This window comes from Labrus mixtus, chromosome 1 (assembly GCF_963584025.1).
Source record: "Labrus mixtus chromosome 1, fLabMix1.1, whole genome shotgun sequence".
Lineage (NCBI taxonomy): Eukaryota > Metazoa > Chordata > Actinopteri > Labriformes > Labridae > Labrus > Labrus mixtus.
The window spans coordinates 20,840,548-20,853,491 of NC_083612.1; the positions used below are offsets into that span (position 1 = coordinate 20,840,548).

A 12,944-nucleotide genomic window follows, 5' to 3' on the forward strand; every position below is an offset into this window, starting at 1 on the left:
GTGTCACGCGTGAGACTTGGCAGCTCTGGTTATAAAGCTGCTGCGTCATGCTCGCTGAAAGTTCAGTGTGCGCTGAAAAAAACACTCCGATCACCACCTGTATCACAGTGTGAACTAAAGTCTGCCCTAGTGTTAAAGATTCACCTCGCCACCCATCGTGCTGCGCGTTCTGCTCACTCCCCTCATAGACTGTAAATATTACGTTCACCTGCGTGGGAGCTGGAGTCTGACGTCACTTTCCTAAGCCGTCCACTTTGCCAATTCGTTTTCGAGTTTGAATTATGATCACTTTTTAGCACGGCAAGTTTGAAAACGAAAAGCCGAGCAGAGTAAAAGTATAATGCAAACTGGATGACTGAATATTCATTTTAAATATAGGTCAAATAATGCACCTATATTCTGAAAATTAAAACATGTTTCTGTTACTGCATTTTCATTTTAAAATTAGCTTTTTCATTTGAATTATGATACAGATTAAGCGGGGTATTTTTTGAAAATGATAAAGCAAATGTCATTTTCTTCCTCATTTTAATTTAGTCAAAGAATGTGCATTTTTAAAGTTGAAAACTAAAATTCAAATTAGATAAATTAATCATAATTTTATTTTTGAGTCAAATAATACACATATTCTGAAAGTTAAAAATAATTTCTGTTAATGCATTTGAATTTTCAAATTAGCTTTATCATTTGAACTCTGATCACTAATCGCTTCCATACCCTTACGCAAAATGGGGCCCCACACACATCTGCTCACACAGATAAGCTTGTTTACCAAACAGCACAAACTGGTCAAAACAAGCAGAGTTCTCATAAGAAGGAGCCTCTCTCTATGCTTTGATTACATTCACTGCCACCAGCTCTATTTCTTCTACCTTCCTGTAGACATGCCTCGGCAATTCCCAAAAGTTACTCTGAGTGAGAAGGAGACGGAGCACAGCTTTGAGCAGAGAAAGTATATGCATCAGCGCTTAAAGAAGAAGACAACAAGGATGCCTTGTCGATGTTCACAGGGCCAGAGGACTGCCCGATCGGCCTCCAACAAGCAAAGGATCATGAACTGCTTATGGAGCGGGCAGAGCAGCAGTCAGAGGAGAGCACCAAGAGGTATGCCCCCCTTAAGAACTTTAAAATGATTGTTTTGGGACTTGCGGCAAAGGTATGTGTGCATACACTAATCTTATTGCAAATCTTGCAGAAGGAAAAGTTTGAAGATGATTCGATCGCAGTCAATGTACCTGCAGATCCCAGTGAATACAGACTGGACGCGATCAGTGACACCATTTATGCCACAAAGTGCTTGAGTGTTTGTGTCTGAGAGGGACACACAGACAGACACAGATATAAATACTAGACAGCATACTATAGGCCTGCTTGTGAGTGTGGCCTTCTCTTTGTTGACAGTCAGTTTTGACATATTGTCAGGATTAGAAGCTCTGTCAACATGATGACACTGCCCCCTGAAAATAGAGAGATAGGCAGTCTGAGAAACAACACTGTAGGTGTGTGTCACCCTCAAATCATAGCCTGCCTGAGACTGAACAAACATTCAGACAGAAGTTAGCAATGAACCTTACAACTACCCCGGATATGAGCAGCACCGAAGGTAAGAGCAGAACTGATGAGAGGCATTGATATAACAATAATCGTCAAAATGTCTGTGGAATCATGTTACTTATAGGCTATTTTCTACTTCACTGTTTCAAACAGACAACTCAAAGGAGTCTGAGAGGCTCAGCATCAATGTTAGTCCACTGTAGGTTTCTCTGACTCTATGACCTAAATATTCATGGCAGGGTGTAATGAATAAAACTGAATGAAATATCCTAAAATAGAACAAAGTCATAAAATCAATTAGCTACACTTCCAAAAGACAATGAAGAAAATTATTTTGCTACACCAAGGCTAATCTACAGATTCTGACGATTGAGCTCATTAATGTATCTTCTTTGTTTTAACTTGTATATTAAAGTCCATGTTACAGATCTCACATAGCGTCTCTACTCCCTACTCGGGCTGTAAACAGTGCAGGGCACATCAAAACAAGATAAAACGTGATAGAAATAACTTTTCTGCAAACTGTTCCTTTACAACGGAGGCCTCGTAAAGTTGGCAAGTGTTGCTTTAAGTCATCAAAGTCAGATAAAAGTTGATTAGATTCACCAGAGCTAACGTTATCTGTGGACTGACTTTAAGAATTTGTGAGACTTTATATCCTCATGTTAGTTTTTTTTTTTTGAATGATTAGTGTACTTTTTTTTATTTAGGCTATTGTTATTTTCGTAGTAAAATGTATTAAGGATTTACAACAAGAGTGTCTCCTCTCTTTATTATGATGTTTTTAGTTATTAGCCTTTTCCTGTCCAGTTTTGTATAGGCTGTATAGGCTACAGGTAAAAACAATATCCATCCTTTAATGTGCGTTTATTTGTGTGGATGAAACAGTAGTTTACGAAGAAGACGTGAATGTTTTTGTGTCAGAGATTAAATCACTGGTGGCATTAGACTAAATAATTAATAAGGCCATTATTTCAGATCAATACCGCTTTAAGAGCCTTTAAGCAGTGATACACACACAGCTGATGTCAGGATAGTGTTGTGTGTCTGGAATGATAATATTCCTTGAAGCATCCTGGCAGGGTTTAAAAGTGGCTAAAACTGTATCACATTATGCATCATGGCCTTTCTCTGTTATTGCTGTAGTACCCTGATAAGCAGACTCTTTACTTCTACAGATATCAACATGACACTGTCAGTTCAGCCAGGTTATCTACCCGCAGACACAAACATAGCTCCTGTACTTTAACAAGGAGAGTGACTGTAAACAGATGTAGCACATCCAGATTTAATCTGTTCTAAAAAGATTGTGTTTCTAAATCAGTTTGAAAGAATGTTCACCTCTAAAGGTGTCATGAATACAGATAAAAATACAGTGGTAAATAAATAACACACATTATAGTTTTCATGTTAGTGTCTATGGCACTGCTGGCATAAGCTGATAATAATACAACTTTTGGTTTTAGAACTCATTTGTTAAAGAGAGAAGTATAGCAAATAATGTAAAAAGAAATGCAGTAAACAGGAAATGATGATGAAATAAAAGATAAATATGGACGTTAACAAAGCTAATGTTTTAAATACGGATATACACAGTAAGATGGGTTGTGAAGGGATGCTAACTGGTTTAGACTGACGTAACATGGTTACATTACAATGCAACCCTGAAAATCTCAAGTTTGTGACAACACATATAAAGGTGATCTTGCAAGACAAGAGCAACTAAAGCATTTGAACATATTGTTGAGCCAAAGGGAACACTTCACACAGTGCTCTGCGGGCGGTGATACTGTGCAGCTGTTCTTGAATGTCCCAAAACCAACCCTCACACACAGGGCCGCCCCTGGCCAAATTGGGGCCCTACGCAGAATTTTATTTTGCGTAGGGTACAAAATGACTGTATCACGAAATGCCATTTAGGTTTACAACCTTTATTAGTAGGAACAAATCAAATGAGCAGCCTCTATCAACAATGGAACAAGTCTTTTACAGATGCACACGTCTGCATTTGATGCAAAGTCATCAATGAGGTCATCATATGACAGCTGCTGTGCCTTAAAAGGCCCTCGGCGCACAAATTTAACCCGATCGACGTCTGATAGGTGTGCTGGCCACAGAGCAGGATCAACTGGTTGTGCACTTGGAGTAGTGATAGTAGCATCTGTAGCTGAAGAGATGTTGCTTGATGGCCCTGGTGACGTGCTGGGTGCTGCTGCATTTGTACCTACAATTCTACAATTCACTTAGCAGACGCTTTTATCCAAAGCGACGTACATCAGAGAGTAAGAACAACACAAGCAAGGATCTAGAAAAAAGGGAACAATGTCAGTAAGAGCAAACGATCAGCTTTGAGTCTGATTGGACACACAGGTGCTGACAGGAAGTGACCAGAGGCAAAGCACAACATTGACTGCAGTTCTTGAGAGCTCATCATCATCAATGATATCAATGATATCGAAACCATCATCATTAAGTGACATACCTGTTGACATGGTGCTTGATGGCCCTTGTGACGTACTGGGCGCTGGCTCCGTGTCACCCTTAGTAACAAACTTCAGCATTGACCCCGTTATGACAAGAAATCCATCATACAAGCAGATTATTAAGATTTGTTTTGGTCTTAATGGTAAATTACACAATGAAATTAATGTAAATACAAGCCTCACAAAGATTAAAATGCAATTAATGCAAATACGACTACAACTAATAATAATATTCATTATGATTTGATGACATTTCTATATTTAAATATTTTTATATACTTATTTTTATACTTAGGTTCTATATTCCTACACTGCTGTTTGCTGCTGCAACGCTTTACATTTCTCCATTGTGGGTCAAATAAAATATTACCTTAATTTATCTTATTTTATCTAATCTTATATGTCTGTTATGAATTAAATTCACCAAGAGATGGCAACATTTTACCTCCATTAATATAGCCCAAAACTTCTATTGATAGCATAGATTGATAGGCTACAAACCTGAGCCAACATGTGACCACCAACTGGTCAATTAACCACTCCTTTTTCAACAGAGGTGAATGTATATGCAGTTAACAAGACATTCAATAAATGATAATCAGGGCCGCTGGAAAATTTAATCTCCAGTCCACATCTAGACAGAATGATCCTCTCTTCTGTCTCATAATAATAATAACTTTATTTATATAAATGATTAGCAGGCTAGCAGCTGGGGTGTTTATGCCACAAAGTTTTTCTTTTTTATTTCAACAACATACCTTCAAGTGAAGCACGAGCCTCCTCTTGTTTTGACTTTCTCTTTCTTTTGCTTTTGTTTGGAGGCCAACTGCCTGTCTGCGCATCTGACCGCTGATTGGTCCACGGTGTCACATTACTCGTCTCTTTTTTTTCCTCTCCTGCTTCGGGCTTGACTTCGTGCTCTACGCGCGCCTCACGGCAGCGATGCGCATCCTTTGCGCATTTGCAGAGAATGCGTCCCCTTGCGCAAAATGGGGCCCCACACACATCTGCTCACTGTTTACCAAACAGCACAAACTGGTCAAAACAAGCAGAGTTCTCATAAGAAGGAGCTTCTCTCTATGCTTTGATTACATTCACTGCCACCAGCCCTATTTCTTCTACCTTCCTGCAGACATGCCTCGGCAATTCCCAAAAGTTACTCTGAGTGAGAAGGAGAAGGAGACACAGCTTCGAGCAGAGAAAGTATATGCATCAGCGCTTAAAGAAGAAGACAACAAGGATGCCTTGTCGATGTTCACAGTGCCAGAGGACTGCCCGATCGGCCTCCAACAAGCAAAGGATCATGAACTGCTTAAGGAGCTGGCAGAGCAGCAGTCAGAGGAGAGCACCAAGAGGTATGCCCCCCTCAAGAACTTTAAAATGATTGTTTTGGGACTTGCGGGAAAGGTATGTGTGCATACACTAATCTTATTGCAAATCTTGCAGAAGGAAAAGTTTGAAGATGATTCGATCGCAGTCAATGTACCTGCAGATCCCAGTGAATACAGACTGGACGCGGTCAGTGACACCATTTATGTCCCCCAGCTCCACCTGCTCCTCATTGCCAGAAAACTGTCCTGATTACCAGAGGGTCACAATCAGTGGTGATTACTGTGCTGGAGTAAGTACAACAGACTAATTACAACAAGAATGCAACAGACTGATCTGATCACGGCCTGATGGTGGGCCGCTGGACATCATTTATAATAAACAAATGAAATCATTTTTTTATTTGTTTTTGCACTTTAGTGTTGATCACAAATCATATATAAATGCATGTGAATGTATTTCTTGTATTATGGTTCTAATATAAACAATTGTGTACACAAGGAAACATGTGCTTATTGAATATTGCAAAATCAAAACCTGAAACTATTTGTTGTAACTGACTTGTTGTGGCCCACCAACAGTACCTCGAGGACCCAATAGGGGGCTGCAAAGCACACTTTATTACTGAACTAAAGCCTGACCATCACGGGCAGAGAAAATGAATTATTTCAGAGCTTTGCCTTTTGTGTGTTTTACTGTACCAGTTGTATAATTTTCATTTTAAAAGAATATTGTTTTAATGTCATGTCCATTCTCCATTCAGATCACAGTGGAGGACTATGAGCAGGCAGCCAAAAGTCTGTTTAAAGCTCTACTTATTCGGGAGAAATACTCAAAGCTAGCCTATCACAGATTCTGCAGAACGACGGCTCAGTTCCTGCGCAGTGCCGTGAACACGAGATGGAGCGAAGATGATGAAGTTATGCCAGGTTTGCATTGTACTGTTATAAGAGCTGCACACTCTTTGGGTTTATTCTGGTTCATAAGGTAGTAACAGAACACTGTTTTGTCCTAAAGATATGTGCCCTCATCCAAAACATGGAGAGGATCCCTACAGCATGGAGAACATCCCTGAGAACCTGAACTACGAGCTGAAGATGAAGGACGGGATAGTGTGCGTGTATGACAGTGTTGAGGCTCTGGAAGAAAACAAACCACATGACCTTCCTTACCCAGACTTGGAGACCTTTGCTATAGACCTTAGTCACGTGCTGTCAATGATCGCAGACGGACCCACGTAAGTTGCCAAAACAAAAGAGCACTACACAGATATGATGGTTGAATAAACAATGCTTCCCTGTCAATCCAGTTCATGCCTATTACGTGGCACCTAATTACACATGTTAAAACTGAGGTCCACTCTGATTCTTCAGGAAGACCTACTGTCATAGACGACTAAACTTCTTAAGTTCAAAGTTCTACCTCCATGAGATGCTAAATGAGATGGCTGAGCTAAAGGAGCTGAAGAGTGTGCCTCACAGAGATTTCTACAATGTTAGAAAGGTCAGATATCAAAAATGGTGCCTATTTAAAGCCCTTTAATATCATTTTTTATTTTAATTTTTTCTCCATTAAGTTGAATACTTTTTCACAAAATAAAGATATAGAAAAACTAGGTGTGTGTGTGTTTTAACACTCAGTTGTCTAGTCTATGTTACATAGACATGGTTTCTTCCCCTCAGGTGGACACACACATTCATGCAGCAGCCTGCATGTCTCAGAAACACCTGCTGACCTTCATCCAGAAAACATACGAGACCGATTCTGACCGCGTGGTGTTGGAAAAGGTGGGACAAAAGATGACCCTGCAGCAGGTTTTCCACAGCATCAATAAGGATCCCTATGACCTCACCGTGGACTCTCTGGATGTGCATGCTGTAAGTACAGTAGAAAATGCCACCACATTTAATCAGTGTTTTTAAAAAAGAGTTTTTTCAGAACTGAGATTATATAAAAATGTCATGCAATAAAATACTCTGTTACTGTTGCTGTCTCTGCCCCTTAACACCAATTAATTTCACTGTCAGTGCAGGTAAATAGCATTTCGATCAGTTTTATTTCTTTTTACTGACCATTCTGTGATTAATCTCTACAGGGGAGACAAACCTTCCACCGGTTTGATAAATTTAATTCCAAGTATAACCCAGTGGGAGCGAGTGAACTTCGAGAGATCTTCCTGAAGACAGATAACCTCATCAATGGAGAGTACTTTGCCAGCATCATAAAGGTAGAGTACTAGGTAATCTCACATTTGAAGTCAGAGCTGATGCAGGGACAGTTTACCACATTCTTCTTCTTCCATTTACAGGAAGTTTCCCATGACCTGGAGGAGAGTAAGTATCAGCATGCAGAGCCACGTCTCTCCATCTATGGGCGCTCTCCTGAGGAATGGGACAGTCTGTCTAAGTGGTTTATTCATCAGAAAGTCCACTCACCAAATATGAGGTGGATTATCCAAGTGCCCAGAATATAGTGAGTCTGACTAACTAAACAACTATTCACTTTTTTATTTTCCAGAATTATACATCTCAGAATTTTTGTTTGAATCTAATTTTTTTTATGGGTTTCAGTGATATTTTCAAGTCCAAGAAGCTGGTTCATAATTTTGCCAAGATGCTGGAGAACATTTTCCTCCCTCTGTTTGAGGCAACGGTCAATCCCCAGAAACACAAAGAACTCCATGTCTTCCTAAAATATGTAAGATTGATTATTTTAGGTTTCATCTTACGTAAAGGCTTTATATGCGATTTTTTTGATCCAGATGTCGCCCTTGAGCACCAGCATGAAACCAAAACAACTCTCACTGCATTGTTGTGTTAGCATGCTAATGCTAGCGATCTTTATTATGTTCGTATCTTCACACTGCATGTAAATTTACCTGAAATGAGCGTGATCTAAAAACGCTTTCGTGACATTAAATTAAGCAGTACAGTATGTTATTCTTCTTTTCTCTAGTCCCTCAATTAAACAACTTTTATACGTGAGGGGATGAGCCAGCCGGCCGTCCGGGCGATGTGAACAAACTGAAGATAAGACTCGGAAAACTCGGAAAACATCACAGACAGCGGGACTCGGGTGTTACACCTATTGTAGACAGTCATGACTCACAGAGTTATTTTCAGAGGATATACTTGATTTCTATTATATTTAAGTGTGAAAAATTGCATATAAAGCCTTTAAACAAAACATAACCATTTGGAGTAAAATTCTATAACTAGTGTGCTTATTAACCTTGTAGTTCATGCAAAAAATAGTTCTTCCATCACAGTGGTAAATAATGCTTGTGTGTGCAGGTGTCAGGTTTTGACAGTGTGGACGACGAGTCCAAACACAGCGATCACATGTTCTCCTTCAGGAGCCCAAAGCCAGAGCAGTGGACTGCAGATGAGAACCCTCCATACAGTTACTACATCTTCCACATGTACGCAAACATCATGGTCCTCAACAACCTCAGGAAGTAAGACCTGCAGCCTTCCTGATGGGTCACAACATGCACTATTATTAAAGGACATTGCTTTGCTTAAACCTTTCTTGTTCTGAACTCTCACAGCTAATGAGAATACATATTAAATATTGACATGTTTACTGACTTCTTCATTCTGTTCTTTCCTATCCTCTTCAGAGAGCGTGGATTGAGCACCTTCCAGTTCCGTCCCCACTGTGGAGAAGCGGGCTCAATCACACATTTAGTCTCTGCCTTCCTGACATCTGACAACATCTCACATGGACTCAACTTGAAAAAGGTACTTCAGACTTGCTAAAGCTGCCATGTTTGATCCTTATTTTAAAATGATAAAGGTTCGGGATTCAGATACTTTCTACAGAATCTAAAGGCATTTTCACACCGCAGGAACTTCCTCATAGCTCTGGGAACTGTTAAAACTCTCCTCCTTCTTTATTCATGCGCAGGAACTATGAACTATCTCCGGTCATAGAACCCGGAGAGGAACCTTTTTAGCTCCTACTTCAGTGTAGATACCATGGCGGTGTGAATGCAGACAGAAAAAAAGTTCCTATGGTGTGTAGTTATCAGGGAACTTCCTAGTGGAGAGATCCTCTTCAAAAAGTCAGCAGAACTGTTTGGTCCGAAAACACACCAGAGCAGACAAGGAGTAACATAACTGCTGCTTTGCATGCTACAGATCAGTTATTTGATTCTCTCATGCTTTGTTCTTTTTGAAAATACATTACAGCAACCAAAAATGTGAAACTCAGTAAAGGATTAGTTTCTATAATACTTTAACTTTGGGACAATAACTACATTATCAACAATGAAATGACTTTATCAGGGAACAGTTTGAGCTGTAGGTGAGAGAGGAGAGATTGGATGTTTTTAGTTTCTAGATATTTGACAGTATGCTTCAGAAACAGGGGAGAAGGCGTGCTCTGAAGAAAAACAATAGCAATGACTCGCTGATATCGATCTACAACCCAAACTGCAAAGATAATTAGTTTTTTAGTGATTTTGTTCAATAATATAGAAGGGTATTTTTATTTCACAAGTTTCTGGTTGTAAGTTAGGACGTCAGTCAAGGTTTACAAATTATAATATTGGATCAGATTGTGTTCATTATTTGAAACTCAAACAAAATGTTATGTTTTAGTTTTAACAATGTAGTACTTGTAAGTCCCTGTGTGCCACCAGGTGGAGCTGCAGAATAAACACAGCTCACTACAAAGATTACTAGAAGATGACTCACTTATATATTTAGATAGAACGTGACATAAGGAAGCTTGGACATCAAGAAGCAGAACTTTTTTCAACATCTGCATGCTGTATGCGTTTGTCTGGCTGTAAAATATGTTTTTTTTTTTTTCCATCTTTCTCTCAGAGTCCTGTGCTGCAGTACCTGTACTACCTGGCCCAGGTTCCGATTGCAATGTCACCACTCAGCAACAACAGTCTGTTTCTGGAGTACTCCAAAAATCCTCTCAGAGAGTTCCTACACAAAGGCCTGTGTGTGTCTCTGTCCACAGATGATCCCATGCAATTCCACTACACCAAGGTAAACGCACAGGAAATATACAGGTTAAATACTGTTTCTATGAGGCACTTCATCAGTACATCAGAATCATTCAGAACAATCACACTAAACATACTTATTAATAGAAATGGTCAATTGTTTGTGTGTCCTTGTTCTAGGAACCATTAATGGAAGAGTATGCCATCGCAGCTCAGCTCTGGAAGCTCAGCACCTGTGATGTGTGTGAAATAGCCAGGAACAGCGTGCTGCAAAGCGGACTGTCTCATCAGGTACAGAGAAACTCTCTCCTCTCCTTGTAACTTTTACTCGGCCGTGCTAGGAATGGCAAAAAATCTCCATCCCATTTGTTCTCATCCGTCTGTATGCTCTGTTGTTTTTTTTAACAGGACAAGAAACACTTCCTCGGTGTAAACTATCTCAAAGACGGACCTGAAGGGAACGATATCTGTCGGACCAATGTGGCACAGATCCGCATGGCCTACAGGCATGAGACGCTGTGTAATGAACTTAGCTTTATAGTGGATGCAGTGAAGTCTGAAGCCATGGGTTCAATCTATGAATAAAGTGGATCGTCTTTTATCAGAATCCAGGCAAGCTGAGATCTCGGTAATCACCGTTAAGCTTAATTTTGAAATGCTATGATGATTATATGATTCATCAACAATGTGAATGTCGTTTTAAGCTGTTAACAAGCTGATAACAGGCAAGTTTCATGGAGTGAAGACCTTGATGACTGCTGTCACTTTCTCACACAAAGATTACTGACTGTATGTGTCAAGTCAGGCTTATTACAGAAACTCTTTATTTATTCACAGCTGTACATTACACTCCATCGGTAAGGAGTCCGTTAAAAAACATGAGGTTTTCAGTCACTTACATCAGACATATGAACACATGGTTGACAAAGTTATGCACAATGTTAAGTCAGACAGTTCTAATAAGAAATTAATATAGCGTTTCTCCATAAAATAGCTTGTTTTAATGAGGTTTTAGTGAGTTATGGCTACATACGTCCATTTCTTTAGTGATCTGGGAGAATTCTATGTTCGTGATGAAACGTGCCTTTTACAAAAGTATTTTAAATTGAAAAAAACCCCATTGTATTTACACTAAACAAAGCAGCAAATGGTGTCAGTAAAAAAGTATTCCGTCCTTACAAAGATTGTATCGCCAACACTGCCATCTAGTGGCCAAATTGCATCATGTAACTGAAAATATTATTTAAAAAAAAACATGTAATATACAAAAATAAATGTACTTTACCACCCTTATGTTACATTGCTTTCAAGACACAACAAAAGGCACACCTTCTTTCTTAAAATGAATACTAATCACAACTTCTCTGTAGATTGTATCTGTAGAACCTCATATTGGAAGAATGTTTAACTTGTATCGTCGTCCACTTCTATCCTCTCATCTTCCTGAGCAGCTGTCTGTGTTTCCTTTATAACCTTCACACTCGTGCACTCCTCGGTCTCAATGTATTCTTCCGGCTGCTGCTTCACGTCAGTGTGACTGTTCCGCCTTTTTTACAAACACAAAGGACAAATCTTGTTAAGCTTCGATAGTTGAACCAGAGAACAAAAAGGAGAAATATGCTTCAGTATGCATCAATAAAGCACAATATGCATCATTTGTATATTAAACTATCAGCTTCTAGACTGTTTTATTTTGAGTTGTTTTCTTATATGGAAATTCACTTACAGTTTTAAGTATGCCAGGATGATTACTGCAATCAGGAAAAGGGCACAAGTTGTGATGATGAGAATAGCCTTTCCTAAAACAAAACATACAATTCATGAAGACTTCAGTCGTACAAAAAAAGGTCACATGAAAAATATTTTTTAATTTGTTGATTATTGATCCTGTTATAAAAAAAAAACCTCATACCCCCAGAGGAGCCTTGTGCCCTGCCGACAAACAGGACTGGTTTCTCCTCACTTTCGGAGGTTTCAGGAGTAGAGGAGGAAGAAGGAGGAGAGGTGGAGGAGGACAAAGAGAGCAGGGTCTGTGTGGAGTACCTTGAACTGCTATCAGTTGTTGTATCCCTCAATTCTATGGCTGCATCTTATGGAAGCGATTAGTGATCAGAATTCAAATGATAAAGCTAATTTGAAAATTCAAATGCATTAACAGAGATTCTTTTTAATTTTCAGAATACGAGTGAATTATTTGACTCAAAAATAAAATGATGATTAATTCATCTAATTTTAATTTTAGTTTTCAACTTTAAAAATGCACATTCTTTGACTAAATTAAAATGAGGAAGAAAATGGCATTTGCTTTATCATTTTCAAAAAATGCCCCGCTTAATCTGTATCATAATTCAAATGAAAAAGCTAATTTTAAAATGAAAATACAGTAAAAGAAACATGTTTTAATTTTCAGATTATAGGTGCATTATTTGACCTATATTTAAAATGAATATTCAGTCATCCAGTTTGCATTATACTTTTACTCTCTATGTATGCATATTGTATGACATCATTCAAATGAAAACGAAAAGGTCTTTGGCTTTTCGTTTTCAAACTTGCCGTGCTAAAAAGTGATCATAATTCAAACCAACTCGAAAACGAATTGGCAAAGTGGACGA

At 39.0% G+C, this 12,944-nt stretch overlaps 1 protein-coding gene and 1 long non-coding RNA gene across 2 annotated transcripts; one reads left to right on the forward strand and one right to left on the reverse strand.

The window, feature by feature from the left end:
• Positions 1–811: 811 nt before the first annotated feature.
• On the forward strand, positions 812–11,618 carry LOC132974056 (AMP deaminase 3-like). Its single transcript, XM_061037854.1, has 15 exons — positions 812–1,104; positions 5,170–5,392; positions 5,484–5,658; positions 6,130–6,295; positions 6,384–6,603; positions 6,740–6,869; positions 7,049–7,243; positions 7,462–7,593; positions 7,675–7,838; positions 7,937–8,063; positions 8,660–8,823; positions 8,989–9,109; positions 10,199–10,372; positions 10,510–10,620; positions 10,738–11,618. Exons 1-15 carry the CDS (start codon positions 885–887, stop codon positions 10,912–10,914), a joined length of 2,499 nt encoding a protein of 832 aa, XP_060893837.1. The 5' UTR covers positions 812–884; the 3' UTR covers positions 10,915–11,618.
• On the reverse strand, positions 11,307–12,417 carry LOC132974065 (uncharacterized). Its single transcript, XR_009673094.1, has 3 exons — positions 12,242–12,417; positions 12,056–12,128; positions 11,307–11,875 (listed from the first exon to the last, which is right to left on the reverse strand). It is a non-coding gene; the product is annotated as an uncharacterized LOC132974065 (long non-coding RNA).
• Between the last annotated feature and the right edge of the window lie 527 nt (positions 12,418–12,944).